General features: G+C 63.5%; 2 protein-coding genes across 2 annotated transcripts; one reads left to right on the plus strand and one right to left on the minus strand.

Moving 5' to 3' along the window:
• Positions 1-653: 653 nt before the first annotated feature.
• Positions 654-3,859, plus strand: BRF2 (BRF2 general transcription factor IIIB subunit; the record flags this gene model as incomplete). Its single annotated transcript, XM_082495817.1, has 4 exons — positions 654-807; positions 1,434-1,493; positions 1,836-2,157; positions 2,848-3,859. The coding sequence occupies 4 exons, from the start codon at positions 654-656 to the stop codon at positions 3,557-3,559; spliced, it is 1,248 nt and encodes a 415-aa protein (XP_082351943.1). The 3' UTR covers positions 3,560-3,859.
• Positions 3,860-5,999: 2,140 nt separating this feature from the next.
• ADGRA2 (adhesion G protein-coupled receptor A2) lies at positions 6,000-27,543 on the minus strand (the record flags this gene model as incomplete). Its single annotated transcript, XM_082495632.1, has 19 exons — positions 6,000-7,546; positions 7,830-7,919; positions 8,079-8,224; positions 8,403-8,526; positions 10,633-10,760; positions 11,054-11,262; positions 11,516-11,717; positions 11,797-12,006; positions 12,270-12,431; positions 12,568-12,717; positions 12,810-13,011; positions 13,606-13,770; positions 14,221-14,434; positions 14,511-14,674; positions 14,788-14,859; positions 15,172-15,243; positions 15,344-15,415; positions 19,237-19,308; positions 27,314-27,543. The coding sequence occupies 19 exons, from the start codon at positions 27,541-27,543 to the stop codon at positions 6,334-6,336; spliced, it is 3,897 nt and encodes a 1,298-aa protein (XP_082351758.1). The 3' UTR covers positions 6,000-6,333.

Genomic DNA, 27,543 nt, shown 5'->3' on the forward strand with positions numbered 1-27,543 from the left:
CCCGTCTGATAGAGTGCTTTGTCAAGGAGATTCCAGGACATGAAAAGGGGTCTGCGTTTCCAGCTCAGAGGGGCAAGGCCTGATTTTCAATTACATTCATTATAGGCCCTGTCAAGTTTTGCAGAAGGCCACTGAGGAGCCAATTAAGAGTTTTACAGTTCAGCAGCTTCTTATTAAGAAGCTCTTTGCAGAAATACAATGGTTTTTATTTCTTATAAATGTGTGTCACCGGGTGTCAGGCCTTCGGTTCAGCTCTGTGCTGGCAGAGGATTCCTGTCTCCCTCATTCTTTTGAGTGTCTCTGCCTGGGCCCGCTCTTTATAGCCAAAAGAGAGGAAGTTGTGGGCCAAACCACCCAATTCCTTACGTGATTTTTAAGTGCAGCAGCTCACAGCACTCCCTGCTAGTATAGGTAAACAAATAGGTCCCCCGCCCGGAACTCGCGGCGCCCGGAACGCTCCGTGTGGGGGCGGCGACCCGGCCGGGCCAGCGGCGGGTCGGACCGTGGGCGGTGCCGGGATTGGTGGGCGGTGGCACACCTGGCCTTGCTATTGGTTGGCGGCGGTGCACCCGCCCCCGCGCTCCCTCGGGCGGCGTCGCGATTGGTGGGTGCTGGTGCGCCCGCCCCCGCGCTCCCCTCGGGCGGTGGCAGCGATGGCGGCGCGGGGCCGCTGCCCCGGCTGCGGCTCGGCCGCGCTGGTGGAGGACGCGCACTACGCCCAGCAGCAACTGGTCTGCGCCGCTTGCGGCTGCGTCCTGGCCGAGGGGCTCCTCACCACCACCTACGCCGAGGAGGAGCACCTGCGAGGTGCGGCCCGGCCTAGGGGGGTGGTGGTGTCGAGCGTCGCGGGGGCGTTTGCGTTCGGCCTGGTGCAAAACTCCCGGTGAAAAGGTTGTTTTGGCACTTGTGAGTTGGTCTGAGCAACGAGGCGCTCCCCAAGAACCGTTCTAGCCAGTCCAGGGGCCGTTGGCCTCCCACACTCTGTCCGGCTGCGGTCTCTGGGCCCCTGTGTGGAGGGAAGGACGGGCGCTGCCGGGGGGAGAGCAGCCCCCCCCGCCCCCCCCCATCCGCCCCAGCGAGAGTCCAGCATGGTTTATCCATGACAGAGTCGGACTCGCAGCACTTCTCTGCCAGGTTTTAGGCTTGGAACTTTTCGTGTGCTGCTTTTTGTCATTTAAATCTCTTATAAGTGTATTGGAGTAGCCCTGAGGCCGTTTGCTGGTCCTGTTTGTTGACAAGTGATGGCGTGAAGGGATCCTGCTCTTCCCTGTCACTTAACCTGTGCTGCCAGCTCTAGTTTAGTGGCCTCAAAGACCTGTCTGTTCTGATACTTGAAATCCAGTACCATGGGCATCTGGTTGCCCAAAATCAAAATGACACCATTCCCCAGAGTCACTGCCAGACTATCTGGCCTAACACTGGCTGTTTTTCAGAGGTGGCGTATTCCCAGAGCACTGGCCAGAAAGAGCAGCTGAGCCGCTGCCAGCAGCGAGGTAAGAGCTTGCTGTTCGGTTTCCTTCACACCCTGATTCTCTCCTGCTGCTACTCTGTAGTTCGTTTTACATGTTTCTAATGTTCTCTAAAATGGTAAAAGCCTTTGGAGCTGGCAGTAAAGCATGAAGGTGGCCATTAGGCACCAGCTGGACGCAGAACTGCCTTCAGCAAGCTGCTTCATCTGCACTGAGGGACATGGGAGATCTTTGCACGCCGGCTGCAGGAGCAGGGCTGCTCTCACACCTTTTCCTGGGGCAGGGTGAATGCGGGCTGTGATATTGAGGAGAGGTGTGTATCAGAAACTGCTTGAGCTGCTCTTTAAGGGCGGTATCTTCTCACAGGGATCAGGCGGGTCCAGGATCTCTGTAAAGTCCTCCAGCTCCCGAGGGTGTTTGAGGAAACGGCGGTGTCATACTTCCAGAGAGCTGTGCAGCACCCCTCCTTCCACCTGGTCAGTCTGGAGAAGAAGGAGCTCCTGGGGGGCTGCTGCGTCTTCGTGACTTGTCGACAGCACAACTGGCCCGTGACGATGGGGACGATCTGCTCCCTCCTGTACGCGAAGCAGGAGCTGTTTGCCAGCGTCTACCTGAGCCTTCAGAAAGAGCTTGGGCTCTCTGTGCCGGCCCTGAGCCTGGCAGATCTGGTGAAGACACACCTGAACAGGTAACGGGGCCCCTTTCAGCCATTTCAGAGTCCTGGGTTTAACACCATGGGTGGAAAAGCTTCTGAAACGTGGCTGTGGCCAGGGCAGAAGTCCACAAGCACACACAGGGTGACCTGTACTGTTAGACCGGCATGTTGTTGCTGACTGCTCTAAGGCAAAACCACATCCTCTGGAAAAGCATTCCCTCGGACAGCACGCAGCCCTGTGGGCTAAGGGGGAGCATATCTACTAGGAGCCTGTTAGGCTGGGTGGTGGTACTGGTGCAGCAGCATCTAAAATTCATGATCTGGGAGTGCACTCTGCTGTCCTTTGAATGACAAACTTCATCGAATTCTTGCTCCAGCCAGTGATCATAGTACAACAGAGTAGCCCGGAGGTGGATGTCAGCAGGACTGGTATTTGCTGATGACTGGGGGGAATGGCCCACCGTGTGCTTTTACAGACTGGGATGGCTTTTTTGCCTCCCTCGTCACAGTATGGGCTGTGATTCTTCTCTTCCTGCCCCTTTCTCCTCAGTTTGGAGAGGGCAGTGAGGCACTTAGCTAGGTAACCTGAGCAGAAGCCCATCGCAGGAGCAGGGTGTGTTGTCTTACTGCAGCCATCTCCCTCATCGAGCTGGATTACTGCGGCGCTGCATGGTGAGCCTTCCCTCTGCCCTCCTGCTAACGATGTGCTCTTTGCTCTTGCAGTTTTCGGCTGTTCCAGCCTGAGGCCGACGTCCCTGCCCCATTTGTGGAGGACAAGGAGAAGATGGTCGCCCGAACCATGCAGATCGTGGAGCTGGCCAGCGAGACGTGGCTGGTCACCGGCCGCCACCCTATTCCCATCGTCACGGCTGCGGCCTTCCTGTCGTGGCAGTCGCTGCAGCCCGCTGCCCGCCTCACCTGCACTTTTGCGCGGTTCTGCAAGCTGGCGGGTGTTGATCTGCCGCCGCCAGCGCACCTGAGACTGAAGGAGCTTCTCGAGATCCTCCTGAGAATGGCCTCCCAGCTCGCCTGGCTGAAGGTGTTTAACATGGACAAGAAAACTGTGGTCAAACACATCGGGGACCTGCTGCAACACCGAATTTTCCTGCTGAAAAAGGCCTTCTGCCTGGAGGACGGGGAAGAGCAGTGTGCTGTGGCCCCAGGTGAGGGCTCCCCCGGCTCTCCTCCGGCAGCAGGAGGGGCAGCGCAGGAGGAGGGCTGTCCCTCGGAAGGGAAACGCCAGCGTGAGGGTGGCCCAAGGCCCTTGCTACCACCCTGCCTTATCAATCCAAGGAAGAGACTACGGACGGCAGCCCTGAGCGCTTCAGACTCTGCCATCACCGGCGATGAGCCCATCTCTGACAGCGAAATCGAGCAGTACCTGCGGAGCCCGGAGGAGATCCGGGCCCTCAGGAAGGCCAAGGCCTGGCCCTGAAGATGGTCGTCCCTGGTGTGATCCAGAGGACAGTGCTGCCAGAGACACTGGGGCAGCAAGGACTGTGGGACCAACAGCAAGAAACCCGATGGTGACAGAGCCATCGCATGCTGCAGGGACAGTTGCCCAAGGGAGCGGGGTTGTGGGAAAGGAGCGGGCTATGTCCCATTTCACGTTCTGCACCAAAATGGGGCTTTTTACAGAGTAACTGCTTTGGGTTATGTTCTGTTTCTGTTAGAAATAAATAGAAGCGCAGGTGCCAGGACTGGTTTCTGGATTCTCTGTCAATGCAGCCTCTGGTAGAAGGTGTTTTGGTGAGTCCCGCTCCTGCGGGGCGGTGTCACGGGCCACCTGGTGAGCCCGTGGACTTACACTGGGGGTGATGCCCAGGGGAAGGTCTCCAGCACCTTCACTGGTGCTGATGTGTTGTAGTGCTGCTCTGGCTTTTCTGGGGCGGTCTCACCTTCTCGTGCTTAACCTCCTTCGGCAGAATGGGTTTGCGAGGGTCAAGGAGACACCTTAACTTGCTGAGAGAAAACTCTCCCCTCCTTGGTTAAATAAGGCATGTGAAGCTGCTGGAAATTGTGGCAAAGCTTTGGATGGTCCGTGCGGTGCCGCTGGCTGTTCACGGCAGTGTGCTGCTCACTCGGTAAAACAGTGCCCTCTCCGTGCCTGGTGGCCTGTTGTATTTGAATGCAAAGTCTGTAAGAAATAACAGTCAGTCGTGGCAGATTGGCAAATCTTTAATATATTAAACAAAACATATCTGCTAGAAACATTCTATTTATATAAAAATGCAAAAAGACCCCTTTAAAGACATTTCTTTGGCATACTTTCCCCTCCCTCCCCCACGTATATTGCAAGAAGCTCTCTGTTGATATGTCATTTGCTTGTAATGTAAACAGACAAAAAAAAGTGTAATAATACAAAGCTTTTATATAATACTGTCACAGTGCAGCAAGCGTATATAACAACTCAGCATCAGCAAGACCGTGTAGGCTGCGGTATGGACAATAAGGATTTAAATTGTATTAAATACCAGGCGCAGTGAGACGTGGTTTAAGCCGTGAGTTGGGCAGAGAAGTCGAGGCAGGCGGGGAGCGGCAGAACCGCGTTAAGCCCAGGGGTGCCCCAGCCCTGCGGGGTGTGGGTTCCCCGAGGGGTTCCGAAGGTGAGACACCACTAAGTGCTTTCTGCTCCACCGGCTTGTGGCTCCCTCTCCCCACCGGCCCCTGCCTGGTCCTCGTGACCCCGCAGGAGGTAGCTAAATAATTAAACCTATTTGCATCCAGGCAACAACTGAGGCAGGAGGAGGCTGGAAAGGGCACAGGAGGCACCAGGCTCCCATCCCACTGCCTCCGCATCACTCTTACAGCTGAGGCTGATGGCAGCCGGCTCGACATCGGATGAGGAGTGAAACACGGCCCCGGTCCAGTGCAGGCAGCTGGTGGATGGGATGCTACAGCCTCTTGTTTTAGGAAATCTTCAAGACCCAGCAGGGGATGGCTCCCAGAGCCTCCTGCTACTGCCTGCAGTGTGGCTTTTTTATCTGCATGCTAGAAAAAAGGGGGGACTTGCTTTTAAATGGGGAAAAATAAGTGCTTATCCAAGTTCCAGCCCTTTGAATGCATCATGTGAACTGTCCGAAGAAGGTCCCTAATTAAATGTCATCATCCTCCCACTTCCCCAGGAATGGCCACCGCTCCCTGGTGCTTTCCTCTCATCTTACCTGAGTGGGAGGCCGGTGGCCGGGGGTGTGTGTTTCTCTGCCTTCCTAAGAGCAAACCCAAGTATTTTCTGAGCGTGCACCCCTGGGTTGAGGACGAGGACCTGCTCTGGGTCTCTGCCCACGGCTCAGCTCTTTGGTGCTTTAGCAGAGGGGGTCAGGCTCGGCTCCGGCAGTGGCACGACTCCGCCAGCCCACCCCATTGCATAGCTTATGCCTCTGAGGGCTTGGGAGCCTTTTCTGGCCGTGAGTTTTAGTGTCTGGCATTAAAACAGTGCAGACAGTCGCCTCGCCTTGGAGCTGAGGCTCCTCTTACCTTGTGCTTGCTTTGCAATATGGCTTTTACTTTGGCAGCCGCGTAACCCACAGGGCTAAACGCTGGCGTCTGACACGCAGATAAACACTTTTGCAGGTAAAAACGTTTCAGACGGAGAAGCTGCTCTCTGACTCGCTCAGCAGCAGCTTGCTCAGGCTGGGGGTGACACAGGCATCGGCGCTACGGTGCCTGTATGTAAAGGGCACTTGGTGTGGTCCCCTCAGCGGGAATATTGCAGTCGTGGCATGAGCGGGCTATTGCCAAAGCGCCCAGGGACTTGCCCGCTCCCGGAGAACACTGGTTGGTAACGAAGCACTCGCATCACTTACTGATCTGTCTATACATATATACATTCAATAATATAGCTTTGAAAAATAGAGATTTTTTTCCTCTGTATATTATAAAATAGCATTTAGGATCAGTCTTAAGTGACATGCAGGAGTGATTAAAGCATGGCTGCAATTCGGGCTGCTGAAGAGCAAGGATTGCCTTTCACCTCCAGACCCTGGTGCTGCCATGGAAGCTTTGAGCCTCCTCGGGAGGGGGCAGGGGGGGCTCAGCATCGCCCTCCGCCCGGGCTGAGCCGGAGCCCCCGGCCGTGCCGCCCATCCCCACTTAGTGCACGTGGTGATTCCCGCAGCGTCACCTCCTCGCAGACGCCCCGAGCGGCTCCGGCTGCGGCTCCCGGAGGAAAACGCTGCGGCGCTGCGGCCCTCGGGTCCTTCCCCACCTTTACACGGTGGTTTCGCTTTTCCAGAGGCCGGTCTTCATCCCGGCCACGCTGTCGGCGCTGGCCAGGTTGATGTCGTACTTGCTGCCCTTGAGGCCGCCGTTGTGGCTGGCCACGTTGAGCGGGTAGGACCGGCGCTTCGCCTCCTTCTCGGCAGCGTTGGCTTGCCGCAGGTTGTCCCTGCTGGCGCTCCTCCGGCGAGCCTCGGCGAAGTCAGGCGCCCGTCGGCCGCCGTCGCTGCCTTCCGAGTGGCTGGGTGCCGTCTCCCCGTCCTGGGGGCCCCGGAGCCCCGCGCGGCCGCTGCCGACGGGGCTGTTCCTGCCGCTGTGGTAGCTCTCGGAGTGGCTGTTGTGGAGGCTCCCGCTCTCGCTGGAGGGATGCTCCGAGGAGGGGCCCCGCAGCATTTTCAAGCGGTGGTGCTTCCCGTCCCGGCACTGCTTAGTTCTGCCCCGGTGGTTCCTGCGGCTGTGGAGGTTGCTGGCGTGCCTGCCAGCACCGGCGGTCTTGCCGTCGCTGGGGTCTGGCTCCGGGCAGGCGGCGGGGCGGGCGTCCGCCTGGCTCTGGGCTACCTGCAGGTTGGTGAGCTTGCAGCGGCCCCCGGCCGAGCCGGCGCTGCTGGGCGAGGAGGAGGAGGAGGCGCCGGAGCGAGCCGCCTCCGGGTCGCAGCCGATGAAGACCTGCGAGCCGTCCTCCGGTGCCAGCCCGGGGTGGACGTACGCCTGCATGGGCAGCGCGTTCCTGTAGGAGGGGCAGCAGGAGAACCAGGAGTTGAGGACGTCCCGGCGCCGGACGCAGTGGTGGATGAAGATGAAGAGTCCCAGCGCCACAGCGGTGATGCCGTAGAGGCAGCTGAAGACGATGTTCAGGTACCAGCGCTGGGACACGGCCATGGCGCCGAACGTCCACAGGGCGACGTACAAGGCGTGGGTGGTCACCAGCGCCCAGAATTGCACCTGCAGAGAGTAGACGCCGTCCGCCTCGGGGCAGGGAGGTCCCGAGTTCAGCGTGACCGAGATGGAACCAGAGTCCGTCAGGAGGTCACCGGCACCCCCCAACCGCGGCGGCGGCTCCAGTGGCTCGGGGACATCTTTCCGGCGCGATGGTCGGCACTGGAGGCTGAGTCCGGCGCAGAGGAAGTAAATCCAGGTGACGAGCAAGATGAAAGCCACGGGGACGTAGAAAGCCCCCAGGCTGGGCCGCCACACCAGCCAGCAGCTGCACAGGAGGAAAGGGGCTTCGATGAGCAGACCTGGGTGCCGGCAGAGCCGGCAGCCACGCGTCGTGGTGCCGTGATGCTCGGCATCCCTGCCCCAGGGGGGGCGGGACGGGCTTGGTGGCAGCCCGGCTGTTGTTTTCCCAATATACGGACAGCTCTTGGCAAAGATCTCACCAGCCTTTCCCAAGCTTGCCCCGATTCCTGGCAACGCTGGGTCCCTCTGCCGAGGCGGAGGGAGGCCGCCCGTTTGGGAGGAGGGCATGGTGGAGCAGCGACACTTACTAGGGGTTGTTGTCGTGGTAGTTGTGGATGTTGACGGCTGCCGTGATCCCGCAGATGATGAGGGGGATCCCACCAGCGATCAGGTAGAACCTGTATGGGGGGAACGGTGTCACCGCACGCCCGCAGCGAGCCCTCGGGACAGGACAGGCTTGTACAGCAGAGCGAGTCCTGCCCCAGCCTCGGGCTGTGGGGCAGGGGAAGCTGCCCCGGCTCCCGCGGGGCCAAGGCGAGGGGAAGGGGTGCTCGTACCGCAGCATGGGTCTGGGGGCCGGCTGGGACGCGTCCCCGTCCGGCTGCCGCGGCGCCTTCCAGGTCACCTCCTTGTAGAGCACTCGGGCTTTCACGGCCATCCACAGCAGGGTGGAGAGGGAGGAGTAGTGCAAGATGATGCCGACCTGCGGGAGAGAGGCGATGGTCGGGAAGGGGGGTGCTGCGGACGTGGCTGCATCCCCACCGGTCACCGTCCTGGGGTCTCGGTGGGGTGAAACCTCGCCGTGTTGTGCTCTGCGAGTTGCAGAGCAGTCCCGGGCAGCGGCAGCGCGCGGTGGCCGTCCCCTCTCCCCCAGTACCTACCGCTTGGCAGACGATCAGGTAGCCCGTGAGGGTGATGCCACCCGCGAAGACGGCGGCCGTCATGGCGATGTGGAAGCAGAGGTTAAGCAGCATGTGCCAGCCCTTCCGCGGGATGAGAATGGTGCTGGAAGAGGCATAACGGGTGCCATGAGCAGCGTGTAGGCAGCCACAGCTCCTGCCCGCACAAATCCTGCCTCCGCTGCTCCGGAGGGATGCTCCGACCCAACCAGTCCCTGGCCAGGCAACGGAGCGTGGCTGATAGAGAAGCCCAGAAGCGCATGCATGTGGGCGAAGGGCTTGTCGTAGCTGCCGGCAGCGTGTCCGGCACGGGGCTGGCAGCAGGGAGGCACCGGTGCTGGGACGCGGAGGAGGGGACGGCAGGAGCGGGGCCGGAGGTCAGGGCGGCTCTCCTGGTGCCCCGGCTCCGGGCCGTTCTGCCTTTGCCTGGGCAGCGGCATCTTTCCATCGCGAGATGTGGGCCCGTAGTGCTGCCCCGCTTTGCGGCTGTTTGCTTCGCTTATAGCAACTGGAATGGCTTGGCCTTATATTTATCTAAATAAGTACTTATTCAGTGTCAGAGGTAATTATTATTATCGGGTTCTTCCAACTGGTAGTAGTTAGATGCGGACCCACAGCGTTGCTCGGCTTTAACTGTTAATACTGGTTTCGCTCATAAATTGACTGGCTGGCCTTGTACGTGTCTCATTAAGTACCGTTAAGTATTTGATATAATAATTACTGTTGGGTTCTCCCAAACAGGCGATAGCTAGATGGGGACTGATAGTGTTGCCGGAGTTTTTGTTAGTGTTTGTTTCACCCATAGTAAGGGGAGCGGTTTGGCCTTATGTGCATCTCATTAAGTGTTTGTTAAGTGTCAAATATAATACTCACTATTGGGTTACTTCTGAGAAACAGATAATAGATGTGGGCTAATAATGCTGCCTGACTTTGTTAGCGTTTGTTTCGCTTATACTAAGAGGAATTGTCTGGTCTTATATTTATCTCGTTAAGTACTTGTTAGACATAATACTTATTATTGGGTTCTTTCTGAGAAACAGAGAATAGATTTAGCTAACGATGTTGCTTGACTTTACTAGCGTTTGTTTCACTTATAATAAAAGGAATGTTTTGGCCTTATATGTATCTCATTAAGTGCTTGTTAAGTGTTAGATATAATTGTTCTTGTTGATAACAGATGTGGACCAAGAGCATTGCTCGGCTTCGTTAGTGTTTGCGTCACTTGTAGCAGGAGGCTCGTACTTTGCCCTTATGTGCAGCTCATTAAGCACTCGTTAAGCATTAGATAGAACTATTTCTGTGTTAATTTTGCTTTAAAGAAGGCAGCTGGTTGGTCTGTGGCCTGTTGGGGTGGGCTCGTTCTGTCTTGCACCCCGACTGCTGCCCTGGACCCCTCTGCATCCTGCGGGGGTGGAGGGGGCGCCCGAGATTAGCCGTGGGGCAGTGGGGGGCTCTGCCGCACCGGGGCTCTGAGCAGGACGCGCGGCCGGGCGATGCTCGCTGCTGCCTCGCCGGGGGATGGAGGAGCGGTGGAGAGCGCTTGGCCCCGGGGGGACCTCAGCACCAGCCTGGGATGAGGCTCTGGCAGCGTGGCCGACCCTGCTCCTGCGCTTGCCAGCCCATCCCGGTCGCTGGCGGGGCACTGCTTGTGCAGAGGCAAAGCCCCCCCACTCCTGTCCAGCCACCACTCCACTGCCCAACAGCCCACTGTCCCCTCACCTGGGGGCTTGTTGGCCCCCAGTATGGGGGAACCCCATCCCTGAGCCCCAGCTGCTCACCATTTCTGACCCAATGAGGTCTCGGGGGGTCTTCACACCCACCCGCAAAGTCCCACTCACCTCCTCCATGCCTCACGTTGCAGGACAAGACACAGACAACCAGCCCAAGGTCCCCAACGCCACAAAGGCAGGACACATCCAGCCATTCCCCCAGGACAGGCTCCTGCGGCAGCGCCACTTGCCTGGCAGCACTTTCCTGGAGGGCTATCTCCTGAAAGCCCATGTCCATGTGCCACGTCCCAGAGGGCCACCTCCTGAAAGCCCATCTCCCGGAGGGCCGTCCCCTGGCTGGTCACCTCCTGGCTGGCCATCCCCGCACGGCCTCCCTCCGGCCATTGGCAGTGCCTGGGCAGCTCCTCCAGCTGCCCACGGAGACACCCACCCGAGCTCCAGCCACCAGCACGGCCGAGGCCGGCGCCAAGACGCTCGCTCACCCGTGGTTGACGATGTAGGTGATGATGGTGGTGAAGAGGCAGAGCAGCAGCACGGCTGTGCAGGTGTACATGGCCGGGTGCAGCACCTCCACGGCACCTTGCGCCTCGCTGGGGAAACCGCTCAGCTCCTGCAGAGCACAGCACAGCCCGTCAGACCCTACGCCACCCGCCCCAATCCCACCGCACGCCCCCTGCAGCCCCCAGGCTCCGCACCCCCCGGGCAAGGCTCCCAACCCCATTGCTCACCCCGCTCACGTCCGTGGGCTGCGAGGACAGCAAGCGGCTCTGCAAAGAGCTACTGCCATCCCCGGCGGCAAACACCCCATTTCATACTTTTCCATCCCCCAAAAAAACCCGGCAGGGCTGGGGCGAGCAAGGGACAGGAGCAGTGCTCATTACCTGCCGGATCTGGTCCACCTACCATGAGCACAGCCACGTTGCTGAGGTGCCGGCAGTGCAGGGAGGTGACGTTGGGCTCCCGGGCGGCCAGCTGGCAGCCCTCGGCGCTCCAGCCCCCCATGCCCCCCAGCACCTCGAAGTTCCAATACGCGGCCACTGGGTCCGCGCCCTCCCCGGGGTGCCGCAGCGACACGGCCACCGGCTCCGACAGGTTCCCCACTCCGCAGCCGTCTGCAGCAACAGAGATACCTGTGGTCAGCCGGACAAGAGACACCCCCCCACCTGCACCCCCAAAGGGGCTGGACACGGGGGAACCCCCCCACTGCATCCTATAGGCATGTTGACACCTCCCCATGAGGATCCCCAGGGATGGCTTTGCTCTGCGGGAACACCAGGGCAACACCTCAGGAGCTCCATGGAGCTCCATCCCCCAAGAAAAGCCCCGCAGAGGGCACCCCAGGCCCCCCCAGTAGGCAGCCCTTACAGGTGCCGGCGTAGATGACCGGCGTGGCCACGCTGCGGCGTTTGCCGTCGTCAGCCAGGCGGGAGGAGTTGCCCGTGCTGCAGAAGAGCTTGCCGTTGCGGAAGACCAGCAGCTGGAGCTTGCAGTCGGCCAGCGGCGCGGTGGGGACGGGGCTGGCGAAGAGGCTGGGCGGCAGCTGGATGGAGGCCAGGGCGATGCTGTTCTGCGGGCGCACGGTCACCGGTGAGCAGGGGCCGACCTCCCCCGGTACCCCCCCGCCCCGTCCTCCGGCTTACCCCTACCTTGATGTGGAAGCTGGTCAGGGAGACATTGGGGCGCCCCGTGGTGCAGCGCAGCCTCAGCTGCTGGTCGGGCATGGGCTCGGACCCCCGCTCGGCCAGGGGGGGACGCCCGGCCGGACCCCCGTCGCGTCGCTGGAAAGCCACGCAGCTCAGCCCCACGTAGCTCTCGGGCTTCACCACGTACGCCTCGAAGGCGATGTTGCGTGAGTTCTGCCAAGCACAGCCCCGCGGGGCTGCCGTCAGCCCTGGCACGGCCAGAGAACCCCCCCAGAATGGCCACAGACCCCCAGCACAGGCAGAGACCCCAGGCACGGGCAGAGGGACCCCCTGGCACTGGCAAAGACCCTCAGCACAGGCAGAGAAATCTGCTGGCATGGGTAGAGACCCCCAGCATGGGCAGAGACCCCCCACCAGCAGCCCAACCACCTTGTCTTCCCCCCGCAGCCCCCCATCTCCAGGCAGCCCCCACTCACCACCGCCATGTGCTGGGAGTTGCTGCTGAGCGTGTGGGCAGCGATCTTCTCCAGGGAGCGGACGATGCTGGTGCAAGCCTTCTCCTCCTTCTGCGACATCCACAGGATGTGGTCGTCCACCAGCATGATGTTGCTGGCCATCTCCACGATCACGTCCGTCAGCTGCGAGGACAGCAAGTGGCTCCGCAAAGAGCTACTGCCGTCCCCGGCGGCAAACACCCCAATTCATGCTTTTCCATCCCCGCAAAAAAACCCGGCAGGGCTGGGGCGAGCACGGGACAGGAGCAGTGCTCATTACCTGCTTGATCTGGTCCACGTAGCCGATAAACTTCTCTATCATCTGGGCCACGTAGAGGACATCAACCATGTCCGAGAAGTTGGCGGCCTCGGCGGTGTAGACGCGGAGCTGGTGAGCCAGGGTCAGCGCGTTGGAGGCGTTGATGGGCATCTGCAGAGCGGCACGGCCACGGTGGGGGGACGGTCACCGGCTGTGCCAGCCGCCCCGGCACGGCTGACCCCCTGCCCGGGTCCCCGTCTCACCAGCACGAAGGTGTAGAGGACGCGGGTGATGTCGTTGGTGTAGAGGCAGTGGGAGTAGTCGCCCTCCTCCCAGCGCCCGGCGCGGTCGCAGCGCCGCCATGCCTGCTTCTCCGCCGCCGAGCCCCCGCTGGCCGGCCCCGCGGCGAAGGGGTACTGCAGGCAGGGCTGGTAGGCGGTGATGCCGGCCAGGGTGCGGGGCCACCTGCGGGTGCCGACACACGCTGACCGCGGCGCGCTCGCCAGCGGCAGCCCCCTCCTGCTGCGCTCCCCCCAGCCTGCTCTCCCCGGGCAGACCCTGCCCAGCACCACACCACGGCTCCCCAAATCCCCCCAACAAGCCCCTGCCTTCCCTTAGGCTCCGGTGGGGCTGAGGGTGATGCTCCCCAAAAAGCTGCCCCCCCCGCCCTCCCCAGCTCCCATGCACCGCTCGGCTCAGCACAGCGCAGAGGGAAGGGGGGGGGGGGGGGCACCGCTAATTTAAGCCACATTGACTGTACCAGTAATTTATATTCCGTAACGGCCCCGCCGGGGTTACGGCAGGCGCCCGGAGCCTTTCGTCTCGTGCCAGAGAAATTCCAACACCTCTGCTGCTGGAGCCGGGCTGCGCCGCCGGCACGGGAAGCCCTTCAAAGGCGCTCGTGCTCCCCGCGGCCGCTAATCGCTACCAGACGCCCGGTCACCTGCGGCGAGCCCCCCAGCCCGGCACACACCGCTCACACTGTACGTGGCACACACCACGCACACCCCCGACCCGCTGCAGCACCCACCCCGCAGCCAGGCTGCCGCCGGTCCCTACCTGAAGTCCCCGCGGTTGTTGGTGACCCGCTCGGCGGGGCAGTAGGACGCGGAGGTCTCCAGCACCACGATCTCCACTTTCTTGCTGACATTGCCCTGGGAGGTGGAGACAGCGCATTCCCACTCGCCGTTGGCGGAGACGTGGATGTTGGAGAGGATGAGCTCGCTGCGGGTAGAAGGCATGGGCTGGCACGGTGGGTCTGCCCCACAGCAAACCCACAGCAATGATCCCCCAAACGTGGGGGCATAGGGACACACACCATGAAGCACAGGAGGTGCCCACACTTGTCATCCCACCCACGGCACTTGGTACCTGCAGCCACAAGTGTCTATCCCCGTCCCCATCCCATCTTCATCACTGTTTCCATCTCATCTCCACCGCTGTCCCCATCCCATCTCTCTCACTGTCCCCATCCCTGTCCCCATCTCATCTCCATCCCCATCCCCATCCCATCCCCATCTCTGTCCCCATCTCAATCTCCATCCCCATCCCCATCCCATCTCTATCACTGTCGCCATCTCTATCTCCATCCCATCCCATCCCATCCCATCCCATCCCATCCCATCCCATCCCATCCCATCCCCATCCCATCCCCATCCCATCCCCATCCCTGACCTAGTGATGAAGGTGCAGTCGTGGATGAGGCTCTCCTCCACGATGACGCCCGTCCGCTCATCCTCCTCCACCGGCTCGCGGTTGTGGTACCATCGGATCTGGGTGCTGTTGTCCAGGTAGGTGGCGGTGCACTGGAAGGGCAGCCGGTCGCCCTGGAAAACCACCTGGCGCAGCGACGGGATGAGGTGGTGGGTGTGCAGCTCCGGGGCGCCCGCTGCGGGGGACACAGCCGGCCGGGTGAGCCCGCGCCCCCGCCTGCCGCCGCCGCCCCCGGCCCGGCCCCGGCTCACCGCAGCGGAGCTGGCTCTCCCGCACGCTGCGCAGGGGGATGGTGTGGAGGTGCCGGGGGTAGACGCACACCGTCCGCTCCCAGATCTGCGCTGAGCGGTTGCGAGCCCAGGGCAGCACCCAGCGCAGGTTGCAGTCGCACGTCAGGTACTCGGTGGCGAAGTCCCTGCAAGGGCCGGTGTCACGGGGGTCCCGCGGGGACCGGGGCACGCCACCAGCCCCAAGACCCTCCGGCAGGGACCCCCCCCTGGGTGCCGAAATCCCGGGGCACAAACTCACACGACTTTCAGGGAGGGGAGCTCGTCGAAGACGCCGGGTGGGAGGCTGGAGAAAATGTTCCCAGACATGTTCCTGCGGGACAGGAGAGAAAGGCGGCGTGGAGGGGACCGGGGACCTGCCGGGGGAGGGAACACCTCCCAGGCCCCTCGCTGTGCCCGCACACCCCACCACAGCACCTGACGAGGGTGGGCAGGGGCCAGCCACAGCCTAACGAGCCCCCGCATCAGCCGGAGGCAAAGGGCAGGAGCCGGCCTCGGGACGCGGCACGCGGTCAGGGTGCGAAACTACCAGCGATGCCCCTGGGGGGGCACAGGACAGCACTGGGGGCTCCTCTCGGGAGCCAGGGGACAGGACTGGCCAGGGCGTCCCCAGGGAGCTACTTACAGCCTAAGGAGGTTGGGGAGCCCCTGGAAGACGCTGGCGCTCAGGCAGCCGATGCGGTTGTTGGAGAGGTCCCTGCAAGGCAAGCGGAGGGGCCGTCAGGGCTGGGGACACCCCACTGTCCCCGCTCCCAGTCAGCCCCGGGTGCTCCCCGAGGGGCTGCGGCGGCACTTACAGACGCTTCAGCTCGGGGAGGCCGAGGAAGGCGCCCGGCTGGACCGTGCTGATCAGGTTGTTCTTCAGGTCCCTGCGGGGAGACAGACACAGACCTCCAGGCATGCAGCAGGGAGCGTGGGACGCGTCCTCTGCCCCGTCCACAGGCGACCCAGCACAGCGGGGACAGGGGCGCGGGCGCACCCCGATCCCCCCGCAGACCCCAGCTCCCACGCGCGGGTTCCTCGGCAGCCCCAGGCGCTGCAAAACCCCGCGCGGGCGCCTCATTAGCAGCTTTCCGTCCTATTTCCCCCTCGTTATCTCTGCAAAGGGCGCAGGGAAGGCGCGGGGCTCCCCGCTGCTCGCGGGGGGGACGCCAGCCCCTCTGCCCGCTCCGAGCGCGCACCGCAGAGCATCGCCCGCCCGCGCATGCTGGTGGTGGCCGCCATCCCCTCCTGCACGTTGTTTCCGGAGCAGCCGTATCCCGGCGGGTTATCTCCTGCATGCGGGATAAGAGCGTGCTGCAACTGCCAGCACAGCCCCAAAAGGGTTTGGCGGCCCGTAGGAAGCTCGTTTGGGTTATTAGCCTGATTGGAGGCACGTATCTAATCAGAGGCAAGCAAGGCGTGCGCCGGTGCGCCACAGCTGCTGCCACGGTGGGGAGCGCCGGTGGCATTGGCCACTCCGTCCAGCTGTGGGGACCAGTGAGGCGGCTCCTGCCGAGCACCGGCGCTGGCTGGGAGAGGAAATGGGATCCATATGGCGATGCCGTGTTTATTTATAGCAGTCTCCACAGTCCTCATCGCTGGGTCACCCGCTGCTCTGCGTGCGGCCCCGGGGACACCGCGTGAGCCGCAGCCCTCGTTTCGAGGCCACGAGCTGGCAGCCAGGGTGGGGGAGCAGTGCGAACCCTTCCAGCAGACCTGGGGTGCAGGTGGGTGCGCGGGTCCCACCAGGGGGATGCAAGGGGCCGTGCAGGGAGAGGACACCCAGGCGATGCCGCCTGCACACCGTGAACACACAGACATGCTTTGCTTCCAGACTAAAACACACACGTGGCTTCTGCGGGTCCCCAGCTGACCCCAGTGCTCGGTGTGGGTGTGCACAGCCCCACAGTGAAGGGATAGGTGGTGTGACACCTTCCCAGCCAGCATCATCCTGGACCTGCTTGGCCAACGCTATGACTGCCCACACTTGCCTTCCCTGGTCTCCCCCGACGGGCATAGGCATGTGCTGCTGGCTCCGATGGCCGGGGTGCAGGCAGGCGTGCAGGCAGGAGTGCAGGCAGGTGTGCACGGGGCCCAGGTGAGCAGCGGTGCTGAAGAACAGCTCCTCTCACCTGCACCGTCACCACCGCCACCGCCGCCACCACTGCCACCGCCGCCACCAACACCCGCTGCACCAACACTCGTCCTGCAAACACCCATCCACACACACGCAGGGAGACCATCCACACCAGCCCCACTCCCCATCAGGGACCACCGGTGGTCCCCAGGGACCCCTGCGCTGCAGACATGCACCCAGCATGGCCCACAGCGCTCGGGGACGCAACAGCCAAAACACGTCCACTGCCAAAACTCAGCAGCCATGCTCTAGCCAGGGTGCAGCCGGGGGCTGGGGGCTGCAGGGGACCAGCAGCCAGGGATGGGACCCACCGGGGACTGTGCTGGGACCGGGGGCTCATGGCCAGCCCGGCGCATGGCCTGGCGGGGAGCCTTCCTCGCTCAGCCTCTTCCTCCCCACCAGCTGGGGCCCCGGGGCTGCGGCTGCTGCTGATTTACGATAAGGCTCTTCTCTCCGCACCGCGCTTGTTTGCCTTCGCGTTTCCGCTGGTCCCAAGCCCCCTCCTCCCCCTGCCCCGGCGGGGTGACGTGCTGCAGGCACCAGAGCCAGCAGCGGCACTGTGCCACGTGTGCACGGGGACGCTCCTGCCGCCATGCAGGCATGGGGACCCGGCAAAGCAACCACCTTCTGCCCCACGGCAGCAAACCCCGGCACAGAGAGCCTGATCCAGCCCGGTGCAGGAGCCCAGCACCCCAGGGCTGAGCCCGCAGCCGCACGAGCAGCACCCGCCGCAGCCCAGTGTAGACAGACAGATGGACAGACTCCATCCCCATCACCACTGTCACCCGGCCGAGCCCCCTCGCAGCCCGCAGCCCCCGAGGGGGGAAGCGCTGGCCCCGGCGGAGGGCAGGACGTTCCCAAGCGGGGCTGCGCTAATGAGCGCGGCCGCCCCGGCTGCATACCGGCCCCGCTCAGACTCATTAATCTCATTACGCCGCTACAAATCACCGGAGATGCCAAGCTGCAAGCCCGGAGGGGCGGTGGTACATGGGGGCACCCTGTATGCCGCTGAGACCCCGGGAATGGTCCCCCCTGTCATGGTGGGACACTGAAGCACCCACGGCGGGCAGCCGGGGTGGGCAGGGGTCCCACATGCCCCGGGATGAGAAGCGAGGGGCCCCAGGAGCCCCCGCCGCACCAGCGCAGTCCCTCCATGGGGCACGTCTGCGCTGCGGCCCCGGACCGACCCGATGAAAACAATTACGGCTCCTGTCGAGGGCAATCAGGCGCGGCGCGATGCTGGCCGGCCCGGGATGGGGGAGCGCTGCCCACGGCCCCCCGGCACTCCCCCTCCGACCCACGCAGGGTTCCAGCATGGCAGAAGTGAGCGGGAGGCGACGTGGGGCGGCCGCTCTCTGTGGGGCATGGAGACTTTTAGGGGGACCCCGGGACTGCAGAGCCACGATCCCCCGCGGCTGCTCCCTCCCTACACACACGTTAATCCCTCCCGTTACTGAGAGGTCGAACCCGGAGCGGGAGGAGGTGACCCCACGCCTGGAACCGCGCTGGGAGGACTCGGACACATGGGACTGCAGGGACGCAGGGTCCCCATGGTGACTGCTTCCCATTCACCCCAAAACCACTCCCACGGGCATTTCCACGGCTCTAAAACCCCAACCCAGCCCCAGCGCCGTGCACTGGGCGCTGTGTGCTCCGGCACGCCTCTGCCCATCCCAGCGCTGCACGCCCCAACCGCCGTGCCGTGTCCCAGGCACCCAGCCCCCCGGGGTGCCTGCACCCCACCCCACCCCGTGCACCCCCCGAACGGGGTCTGCCGGAGGCTGTGCGCCCCAGAGCAATGCCACCAGCGGGCACTGCCCACCCCGGGCTCCACTGGAACTCAAAAGACCCGTGTTAATGAACGCTTCCTCGTTTGGGCTAACGAAAGGCAGGTGGTGTGGGTCCCACTGCCACTGGGGGGCCATGCGCTGCGGGACAGGGACCCAAGGGAAGGGGACCCCACAACCGCAGCCCCGACTCGCCGGCACCGTGTGCGGCAGAGGATGCCCAGGGCAGAGGCGGGCTGCGGTGCACGGTGCCCGTGGAGGCCGGCAGTTGGGCCACTGTCACACCGGGTGAGTGTCCCGCGGCGGGAGCGCACCCGGCCCCACTCGGCGCAGGAATGTGCGAGACCCTCGTGGGGAACAAAACGCCCTCAGTGCGCCAGTCCCCGCTCCTGCATACCTACAGATCAAACCCATATGGGGGCCATAAATCTCCCCTTATTACAGCTCCCTCCATAGAGATGCCTTTCATGGACAGATAAGAAAGTTGACTTTGTTCTGGGGGACAATGTCGCTTTTCATACGGGCCCCCATGGAGTGCAGCACCCCCCCGGTGCCTCCCACCCTGCCGTGGCTCCCGGGGTCCCCGGGACGCCCGCGGGTGCCGGTGGCAAACCCTGTGCCCCAGTGTCAGCCCCACCGCAGCACCTGGGAGCGACGTGGGGAGCGGGACCCATGCGGCACTGCCAGCACCCGCCCCGCTGACACCCCATGGAAGCCCTGCCTGCACCCGGCTGCTGCCCACCCCTCCTGCCCCGACCCCCCCAGCCGCCCGCCGGGCACTCACAGCTTCTCCAGCGCCCGCAGCCCAAAGAAGGAGCCGTTCTCCAGCACCGTGATCTTGTTGTTACTCAGCAGCCTGTGGGAAGAGCAGAGGGAGAGGGGCAGCACCGTTACTTGACCGTGCCACCACGGTGGTGGCGATGGCGAAGTCTCAGGGACAGGCTTGCAGGGCCGGGGTGGGGAGATGGGACGCAGCAGCCGTGCTGGGATGCCATGTGCGGTCCACGTGCACGGTAGCAATGGGCTGGAGGTGCCCAGGGCCACAGCGGCTCTCGGGGCATCGCTCCTGTCCCGGGGCCTGGGTGCAAGGAGCTGCACGTGTCGAGGGGACGAGACCCCCACCCCAGCACCCGCACCGAGAGGGCAACCTGAGGACCTGCAGCCAGGAGGGGACCCCATGGCAACCCCAGCTCTGCCCCCACCAGCCTGTGACCCCCTCGTCCCAGGAGCCTCCCAGCGCTGAGATTATATCCCAAAATAAACAACTTTGCCGGTGCAAAGGGGCCCTTGCGGGGTGACAGGAGCGGGAGGGAAGGCACAAGCACCCGGCAATTCAGCCAGGAGCTCATTAAAGCGCGTCAGTGGCAATTAGCAGAGCCAGCCCCTGGCCTGGGGATGGGAGCCAGCTCTTGGGGACCAGTGGTGCTTCCCCGGGACACCGGTGATGCTCCCGCCGGCAAACGGGATCCAAAAGCCGGGGGGGCAGCCTGGAGCCTGGCCGGGGGAGCGGTGCGGGGAAAAAAGGGCTCATTGAGGGCCGGAGCCGGGGCTGTTTACACACGGGCGGGCTCCGCAGCCGGGCTGAATGGCGGCTGTGTGCTCCACAGCTCCAGCCCCTCCGGACACCCAGCCGCTGCCGGCCGCGCTCGGCTCGCCCTGGCCGGGCTCCCCCGCCGGGGCTGCCCGGAGAGCGGGCAGAGGCGGGACCCGGCTCGGGGGGCTGCGTTGCAGCGGGGGCGGCTGCCAAACCCCCAGAGGGTGGTGGGGATAGAAGGGTTGGGGGGCAGCCCCCCACCCCGGGCTGCATCCTGTGCTAATGAGGAGTGGAGGCGGCCGGCGGCCTCGCCAGCCCGCAAATTGCTTCCACACGCCGGCGGCCGGAGCCGCATCTTGCCCTTTCCTCCCCGCGGGGGACCCCGCTTTTGCAGGGCTCGGCGAGCCCCAGCAGAGCAGCGGTGAGCTCCGGTGCCGGCCAGTGGCACGCTCAGCCCCGGGAGCCTGCCAGGAGCGGGGGGCAGCAGGGATGCTCCTGGAGCAGCATCGCTCCCGGAGCTGCCCCAGGTCCGGGATATGGCAGCCCCGTGGCACATCTCGATCCCCCGTCACGCTTCGATCCCCTGTCACGGCATCGGCTGGGGCTGTTGCTCAAGGATGTGACGGCCTCGACGGCTCCAGAAGGTTTTAATTCCAGCAGCAGCAGATTTCACAACCCGGCAAAGCCTCCGCAGGCTGCGTGCGCACGGGGGGACCTCAGGGGCTCCCTGCTAAGGCAGGGGCGAGCAGAACCCCCCCGGCTCGACAGCTGAGCCAGGGGGCACGCTGGACCCTGCTGAAACAGCCTTTGGGGCTGCATGGGCTGGAAATGCAGAAACCAGGCGAGTGCAGGAGACTCCGGTCTTGGACCTCCCGTGTTTGCTCTCGCGCCCTCACCGGGGTGACTGGGGGGTCCCCAGCAGAGCCAAGGACACGCAGGGCCTTTGGGCAGGGGGGAGCCGGGCACCTCGGGCAAGCTGGACCAGGGTTACAGCCACGGACGTGCAGAGAGGGATGCCAGGGCAGCGGAGAGCTGCTCCCAGCTGGGAGCGCAGCCCCCGGCCCCCCCAGGGCTGAGCCCCGGGCTGGGGATGCTGGCTTTGCTGGCGGACCCCTGGGACCATCCGCGCCTCTGCCACAAAAACAGAACTCCCCGCCTTAAAAGGCAACGCCGGGCTCAGCCTCCCCTCTGATCTGCAGCCAGGCCGCCGGGCCAGCAACTCGCCCGCGACGGCCGGGAAAGAGCCGCGGGACGCCCTCCCCATGGCAAGTTTCAGCCCAGGGCGAAGCCACCCCCGGAGCTGACGCCCCCCCGGGACCCGCCGTCGGGGAGCGCGGGAACGGCCGGGACCCGGCACGGCGGCACCCCCGCAATGCCCCGCCGCTCGGCGCCTGGTCTGCCCCTCCTCGAGGAAAAGAGGTCCTCGACCGAACTGGGTGTTTGGCACAAGAAAATTGCACTGACAGTAATGATTTGACTGGAACTTTCCTCCCTGATAAAACCTTTTCTGGGGTTTTCTGGGTCTTCTTTTCCCCGTCCTGTAGAAGCCAGCCGCGTTGCGCTCCGCTGCTACAACTCACATCCTCAAACATGGTTTTATTTTGTTTTCTCTAGTTTTATGGCTATTATGTTCCAAAATGTTTTTGGGTTTTGTTTTTCCAGGAAGTTCCCATCAGGCTCCACAGGACTTTCCTGCCCCACGCATCCACAGTCCCTGGCACTATCGGAGATTAACCGAGAAACCCCCAAATACAATGGAATAAGTGTCCCTACGAGGCCACCCTGCCCCAGAACATGGGGGTCACAGACAAGCAGCCCCCAAGCCGCAGCAGGGCAGCGGGACCCCACACTGGGACCCAGCCCTCGGCACGCGGGAGCAGGGCTGCACCCAAACCCCTCGCGCAGATTCCAAACCCCAAGAGCTGCCCCCGCTCTCGCACCCGGCCGGGAGGAGGGACCGGCTGGGGGATGAAGTGGACGGGGGGCTGGAAGCAAACCCCGCTCCTGCCCAATCCCCCCCCTGCTCGCCACGGCCAAGGCGGCTCTTGCCACCGGCAGGCTGGGGAGCACGCCAGGCAAGCTCCCTGGATGCTCGCCGAGGTCCGTGCGGGGCTGGGGGTGCAGAGGGGACGCGGTGCCCCCACGTCCCCGCCGTCCGCAGGCTTGGCAGCCCATGAAAGCACAGCTGTGCTCCTCCGGAGCCACCACTCGGCGGCCGTGCCTTGGCGCCGGCCCAGGCTGGGACTCCTCACCTCGGCAGCGCCGGCAAACGCCGCGGCAAGAGGTACCCCCCTAACGCAGGCTCGGAGCGATGCGCCCGGCACAGCGCGGTGGAAAAGGACAGAGACCCCACGGGCACCCCCAGCCCTCGACGCCCGACCGTCCTCGTGCCGCTCCAGCATCCTCCTGCCCCAACGGCGCCTTCATCCCGCCCCGAGACCCTCCGGCATCGCGGTGCGTGGGCGGGCGGGCGGCTCCCGTCACCCGCCGGGTGATGGCCCCGCCACTGGGACAATAATCGGCTAATTGAGCGGTGGCTGGAAAAGTCTCTCTGGACAATGCGGGGATTAAGACCCAGAGCGTCAAGTCAAACGGAAACGACGGGGGGATGCGTGGCGGGGACGCGGGCGGTGGGAGGGAGGATTCAGCCTTGGAAGGGGTCGGCATCCTCGCTCCAACCCGCCCGCACCAGGGCTCTCACAGCTCGGACCCCTCGAGGCTGCAGGCAGGCAGATAGAGATCCCTTCTTCTTCTTCTTCTCCTCCTTTTTTTTTTTTTTTTCCATCATCTCAAAAAGAGGAGCCAAAAGTGAAAAAAAAAACCCCAAGATTGTTTTTTCAAGCGTGCTGGAATCCACTTGGATAAATAACAGCTCCAGAAACTGGGCTGCTGAAACAATAAACTTCCTCTGGACCCAACCAAAAAAGGACGCGGGGAGATGGTGGCTCCCCGGCCGGGCAGGCGGGGGCAAGGCAGCGGCAGCGGCGCGGAGGTTAATAAGGGGGGGCCGCGGTGGGGGCGGGGAGGCCGGCTATGCTTTGCTCTCCGAGTGCATTAATTCAAAGCATATGCTCGCAGCAGATACAGCGCAGGCTGCGCCCCGAGCAGAGCTCGCTGCTTTGCAGTGAGATTTTAGGAAGAGAAAAAAAGAGGGGCCCCGGGGCTGGTGGGAGGTGCCGAGGGCTCCGGCACCGGGGAGGGCTCTGGAGGCGGCAGCGTCCCACCCTGCGGTCCCCAGCCCCAAAGGGGATGGAGACCCCCCGACACGGCCGGGGCCGCCCCCTCCCCGCTTTGTTTGGGCGCTCGGCGGCTCTTCCCCTCCCCGCGACGTGCCCGGGGCGTTGCCTCCCGCCTCGCGTCACGCCGGGCTATTTCGGATGGTGAAAATTATTGTTCCAACCCTCAGCTTTTGTTAGCACAGGAAAAATCGGCCCCGGCGAGAGGGCGAAACCTCCAGAGCTGGTGCGGGGCGGCAGAGCCGGGATGCTCCGATGCAGCGGGCAGCACCGCGCCCCACGGTCCCCAGAAAAACCCAAACCTGCCGGACCCGCAGCCCAATAAATAACAAATAAAAAGCTGAAAAAGGTTTGGGAAAGAAACCATCTGCAGGGCCCAGGATAAACCGGCCTCGGAGAGGGGAGTTCAAGTAGAACTGGAAATTGGTCATAAGTCAAAGCCCTCTATTCCCTGCAGACAATCTGTAATTTCAGTGCAATCAAGCTGTGCACATAAATGAGGCCTGTGCTGGGATTCCACATCTGGAAGAGGTTTGGGCTCCCGCCCGTGTGACAGCGGGGCTGGCCGCGGCCGGCGCGGCTATCTGGGTCTCGTTAGGGATACAGTGCTTTTTCCATTAGGCGATTAGCACAGGGGTCAGCTGGAGGGGGAGGGAATTAAAGCCTTGTTAATACACGTCTGCAGAGCCCCAGCACCTCGCAGCCGGGCCGGAGGGATGTCCCCGAGAGGTGCCAAAGCCCCCGGCCCCAAACCACGAGGAGACCGCAGTGCCCGGCGGCTGGACCGCGACGGAGGAGCCAGGCAAAGGGCCGTGGCCCGGGCTGCGTCGGTGCGAGCCCTGCTGAGACAGCCGCAGCCGGGCGAGCTGCGCAGGGCGACGAGTCAAAAAGGGCTGACAACACAGTCCATCCGGGTTGGCATCCCTCCCTCCTCCCCGCGACGAGCTGCGGATAAGAATTAACCTCTAGGTATAAAAAAGGGGGGGGGGGCGTCAGAGAGCATACGTACGCCTGGTAACGTCTGCTGGGGGTGCAGGGGGGCATCGCACCCCTGTGAGCATCGTCCCGCTTGCCAGACCCCACGCGTGTCCCCATGCCGGCTCCCCGCGCCTGCTCCGCCATGAAGGCAGCGCTTCTGCCTGCACTGGTCCCAACGGGCGGCTCCGTACCCGCCAGCCACAGCTCTTCCCGCAGCATGAGCTCCTCAGCTAAGACCGGGGGGACACCCCCAGGAGAACTGGGGATATTTAGGCAAGAAACGAGGCACCCCATCTCCCTGTGTCGCCACCGTCCCGCAGCTCGAGGGGCTCCAGCGCTGTGGTCCCGGGGGTCACATCCAGCGCCAGGACAGAGCAGGGCCACCGGATCCCAGCACCTCCGGCCACGCCGGGTCTGTTCCCCACCACCGCGGCTTCCCCACATGGAGTTAATTTCTGCAGCTCCACATCTGCGGGCACTGCCTGGGCTCGGCTTCGCTCTCTCCCCAGGCAGCGATCCCCGAGAGGCGCCGAGGGAAGAGAAAAACCGCCACGTCCCCCGGGATGTCACAGCTGAGCTCAGCGCTGGCGGCAGGGCAGGTCCCCGGGGCCGCGGGCATCCCTCGTCCCTCGTCCCCTGCTCTGCCCATCGGCAGGCTGCGATGGCAGCGAGTGTTTCTCAGGCGCGGGGGGTAAATAAGCAGCAGCTGCCGCGGAGGCAGCCTTGGATTCCTCAGCGCAGGCCTAATAATTAAAGATAAATAAAGAAGTAAACCAAGAGTGTGGGAAAAAGCCAAGCGAGAGCCGGGGTGAGGGACCCGCGGGGCAGCAGACCTCCCCTGGCTGCCCGCGCATCCCCAGCCATCGTTCGGGCAGCCGGAGCTGTGGCCGGGACGGCAGCGATCCCGCGTCGGCAGCCTCCTCCCGTGCGCAGCATCGTTAGCACTAACGCACGCCGGCTTCCAGGTCAGACTGGACGAGGACTAGAACAGGTTCGGAAGAACCTCAAGAACTGGAGGAGAATCTGCTTTCAAGCATTATTCTGCACAAAACACACCACGCATTTCCTGCGACTGGGGCAACACTGATGCTGAGCATCCCTGGGGCACAGACCGGACCGGAGCATCGTGGGGGCACATGTAGGAGCCCTGCTCGGACCCGGCTCAACCGCAGAACTCAAAATTTGGCTGTCCCCAGCGGGGCATCCCCCAAGGCACGTGCAGCCCTTGCCACGTGCCCGGGCCCCGCTGCCTCCTCCGCTCCCTGCCTGCACCCCAGTGGCTCCAGGAGACGCTCCCGAAGCCGGAGCCTCTGGTTTTGATTGTTCCATCTGGAAAGGGTTTAGAATAAATCATGTTTACTGCGCAAGAGCAGAGCCCAGGGTCACCACATATTTGTAGGTTTCTGCCTGCGCCTGTAGGTTTCATGTCACGTTTTAGTGGGATCGTGTGATGCCCTAATGCTTCTACACGGTCATCCCGGCCCCTCCGAGGGAGCCGACTCTGGCACGGACGGCTCCAAACCCCCCCGTCCCACCAGGCACAGCCCACCTCGGCCACTCTGCCGGCACGGGGCTGCAGTGGGGCTCTGCTTGTGCTCAGCATTGCGGTTACACTCGCTCACGCTGGAGAAAGCACCAGAGCGGGCAATTAATCCGATGCCTTTCCCGATACAAATTGACAAAGGAATCAGAACTCTCTGGGGGTATTTGCAAGGGGCTGACATATAAGAAAGGGCCGTAGGAGGAAAGAAACGAAGAGCAAAGCCTGCCCGAGGGAGAGCGTGCCGGGAGAGCCCAGCCTCCACCTGCCCTGCAGCCTCCCCACGTCCCCCACCAAGGGGAGGCTCAGGGCAAACTCAGTGCTGTTGCTCCAGGATGATCTACGCTTTGATTACGACCACTACACTTCAGACCCTGCTCATGGCACCCGCACAGCACAGGCGTGTTTCATGATGTGCTCCACGTGGGGGATGGTGGCATCGGCTGGGTCTCCTTCACAGCCACCCCAAAGCGGACATGTCACCCCAAAACGAAGCCCCTTTGCAGCCAGCGGCATGGCACACGGGAACCGAGCGATGCTTTAGACACAGCAGCAACTCCAGCGCACGAGCAGACACGCAGCCAAGCGGGTTCAAGCACATCAGAGTGGAGGAGGCCAGGAGCACCACGGCCCCCAGCCCAGCCCAGCCCAGCCCCGGTCCTCCGCAGCGTCCACCAAAACCCACCCAGTGGCAAGCCGAGGCCGTGGGCACCCTCGCGTGCGCAGGGCCACCCTCACCCTCACGGGACGACACTCGGGGCAAAAGCGACATTCCCCCCAGCAACGGCGCTGCCGGCCCTGCCCTCCAAACCAGATTTTAATTCAAACATCTCCTCTGGAGTTATAAATAAACCCTGCAAGCTGCTGCTGCTGCAGCGAGCGGGCGCGCAGGCTGCCAGCGCCGGCCGAAACCCCAACCCTCCCCGGCACCGAGGGCGCGAGGAAGCTTTTAGGAAGCTTTAGACCCTTTGCACAAACCCGAAACCCACTTACTGCCCCTGATCTGTTTCCAGCAAATATTTCCAGTAAGAGCCTTTGCTTTCAAACAAAAACATCCTCCCCCAGCCCTCAGACAGCCAGCGCGGAGGGAAGCGTGGCGAAGGAGCCCGTTTCCTGGATTTCCAGCTCACGTCCACACTTTAAACCCGCGCTGCCCTCCCCGTTATTCCGTAGCCGCCACATCCCGCTTTAACGCGATTTAAACGAAGTTACGCAGAACGGGGCAGCGCTTTCGCCGGTGCCGATTCACTCACTAAGTGAAAAAATAAGTGAAAAAAAGGGACCGTTCGCGCTGCGCTCCCCGACACGGCGCGCCTGTGCCCCCCGGCTCCCTCACCCCCCCCCCCCACCCGCGGGAGCGGTACCCGCGGCGTGGGGCGGTGCGGGGGGTCTCCCCGCTGCTCCCCCCACACCCCTCCGCGGCCACCGGGCGGGCTCAGCGCGACCCACGCGTGGGCTCCCATCCCTCCCCCGGCGCCGCGGGTGCCCGGCCGGAGCAGCGGCGGGGGGCGATGCCCGGGGCCGGGGGGCGATGCCCGGAGCCGGGGGGCGATGCCCGGGGCGCGGTACTCACAGCGTGGCGGTGCCGTCGGGCAGCAGACGCGGCTCTGGCGGCACCGGGAGCCCCCCGCCGCTGCAGACCACCCGCCGTCGGGGGGCGGCGGGGCCGCCGGGCGCTTTGGCCCGCTCGGCCGAGCACTTGCAGCCCAGGCTCTGCACCGGGCAGCTCCGCGCCGCCCCCCCGCCGCTCCGCGCCGCCGCCGCCAGCAGCAGCAGCGGCACCAGCGCCGCCGCCCGCCGCAT

This window comes from Vanellus vanellus, assembly GCF_965231255.1.
Source record: "Vanellus vanellus genome assembly, chromosome: 26".
Classification (NCBI taxonomy): Eukaryota; Metazoa; Chordata; class Aves; order Charadriiformes; family Charadriidae; genus Vanellus; species Vanellus vanellus.